Genomic DNA, 1,202 nt, shown 5'->3' with positions numbered 1-1,202 from the left:
AAAAAAAAAAAAAAATCCCCCCTTTTCCTGTTTCAGTTTAAAGTTCAAATCTTTTTACTGATAATCATTTTCTTTTTTTGCAGAGTTATGGAGAGCAACACTTGTGAGGTTCTTGATTGCAAGAGTAACTTCTTTTCCCCCATAGTAAAGTTTCCTCTTTTTTTATTTCTCAATACATTGCATTTTTGTTATTGTTATTGTTGTTGTTGTTGTTGTGGGTTAGTACATAAATGTTGATCTTGTTTGTGCTTAATTAGTATTTCAGAAAGTCACGCTTCTTCTTGATTCCGATTTTTTCGACAAAGAAAGTGACCTGATAAAAATAATGTAACTATTAGTTGAATGACCATTTTAGATAGTGACATTCCAATTTTTTTCGACAAAGAAAGTGACGTTACCTAATCATAGTTATTTTTTAAAGATATGACCAAAAAGTGGCTCATTACAGTATGAATGTAGTTTTGGGCAAGTTGTATGACTTTGGGCCTGATTTGAACAAACTATTCCAATTTGCCTCTTGGTACAAGTCTTAATTACCATTGACTTCAATCAAAATAATTCAGAATTCTCTATTCTAACCATCCACCAACCCCACAAAGAGAAACAGACACAAAGAGAAGACTTATCTTTACATAGCCTAAAAGTCTAGCATTCCCATCCATTACATTGCCTTCTTCTTTCATAAAGAATTGGTTTTGAGCATCTAAATCAACAACTCAGAACTTCCTAGTCTTCCACATACCTCTTACTGTCCTGTTTAGTAAGAAACTAACAAACAGCGATATGGCGGCGTATGCTGCTGTGACTTCACTTCTGCAAACCCTGGATCATTTATCTCAAACTCATACATCACATTCTCTTCTTTACAAAAAAGAGCAGACTGAAGTCCTCAGTGAGAAGTACACCTTCCTTAAAACCTTTCTTGAGGATTTTACTAATATTTTCAATGAAGATATAAAGATGAAGCATCTGGAAAGGATGATCCAAGAAGCTGCTAATGGAGTGGAAGATACCATCGACTCACATGCATATGATAGCTCTGTCGTAGTACAAAGCAAGCGAGTACGAAGAAAGGCTGATATGATCTTTCATCAAAACTTGGAATATGCAATTGAGGAAATTGGTTTGATACAAAGAGAGGTAATGAAAAAGATAAAGGTCAGCAGTTTTAACAGAAAAATCTCACATTCAAGAGATACTTC

General features: G+C 34.3%; 1 protein-coding gene across 1 annotated transcript in view; it reads left to right on the top strand.

Annotated features, from left to right (window-relative positions):
* LOC107057763 (putative late blight resistance protein homolog R1B-16) overlaps nucleotides 1–145 on the top strand; it is a 1,726-nt gene extending 1,581 nt beyond the window's left edge. Inside the window, exon 2 of the mRNA XM_015303746.1 lies at nucleotides 84–145. Within this exon, the coding sequence (XP_015159232.1) occupies nucleotides 84–145 (62 nt within the window). The remainder of the gene's footprint in view (nucleotides 1–83) is intronic.
* Nucleotides 146–1,202: the final 1,057 nt, after the last annotated feature.

This window comes from Solanum tuberosum, unplaced genomic scaffold (genome assembly GCF_000226075.1).
Source record: "Solanum tuberosum cultivar DM 1-3 516 R44 unplaced genomic scaffold, SolTub_3.0 scf00469, whole genome shotgun sequence".
Classification (NCBI taxonomy): domain Eukaryota; kingdom Viridiplantae; phylum Streptophyta; class Magnoliopsida; order Solanales; family Solanaceae; genus Solanum; species Solanum tuberosum.
This window is presented reverse-complemented; position numbering and strand designations above follow the sequence as displayed.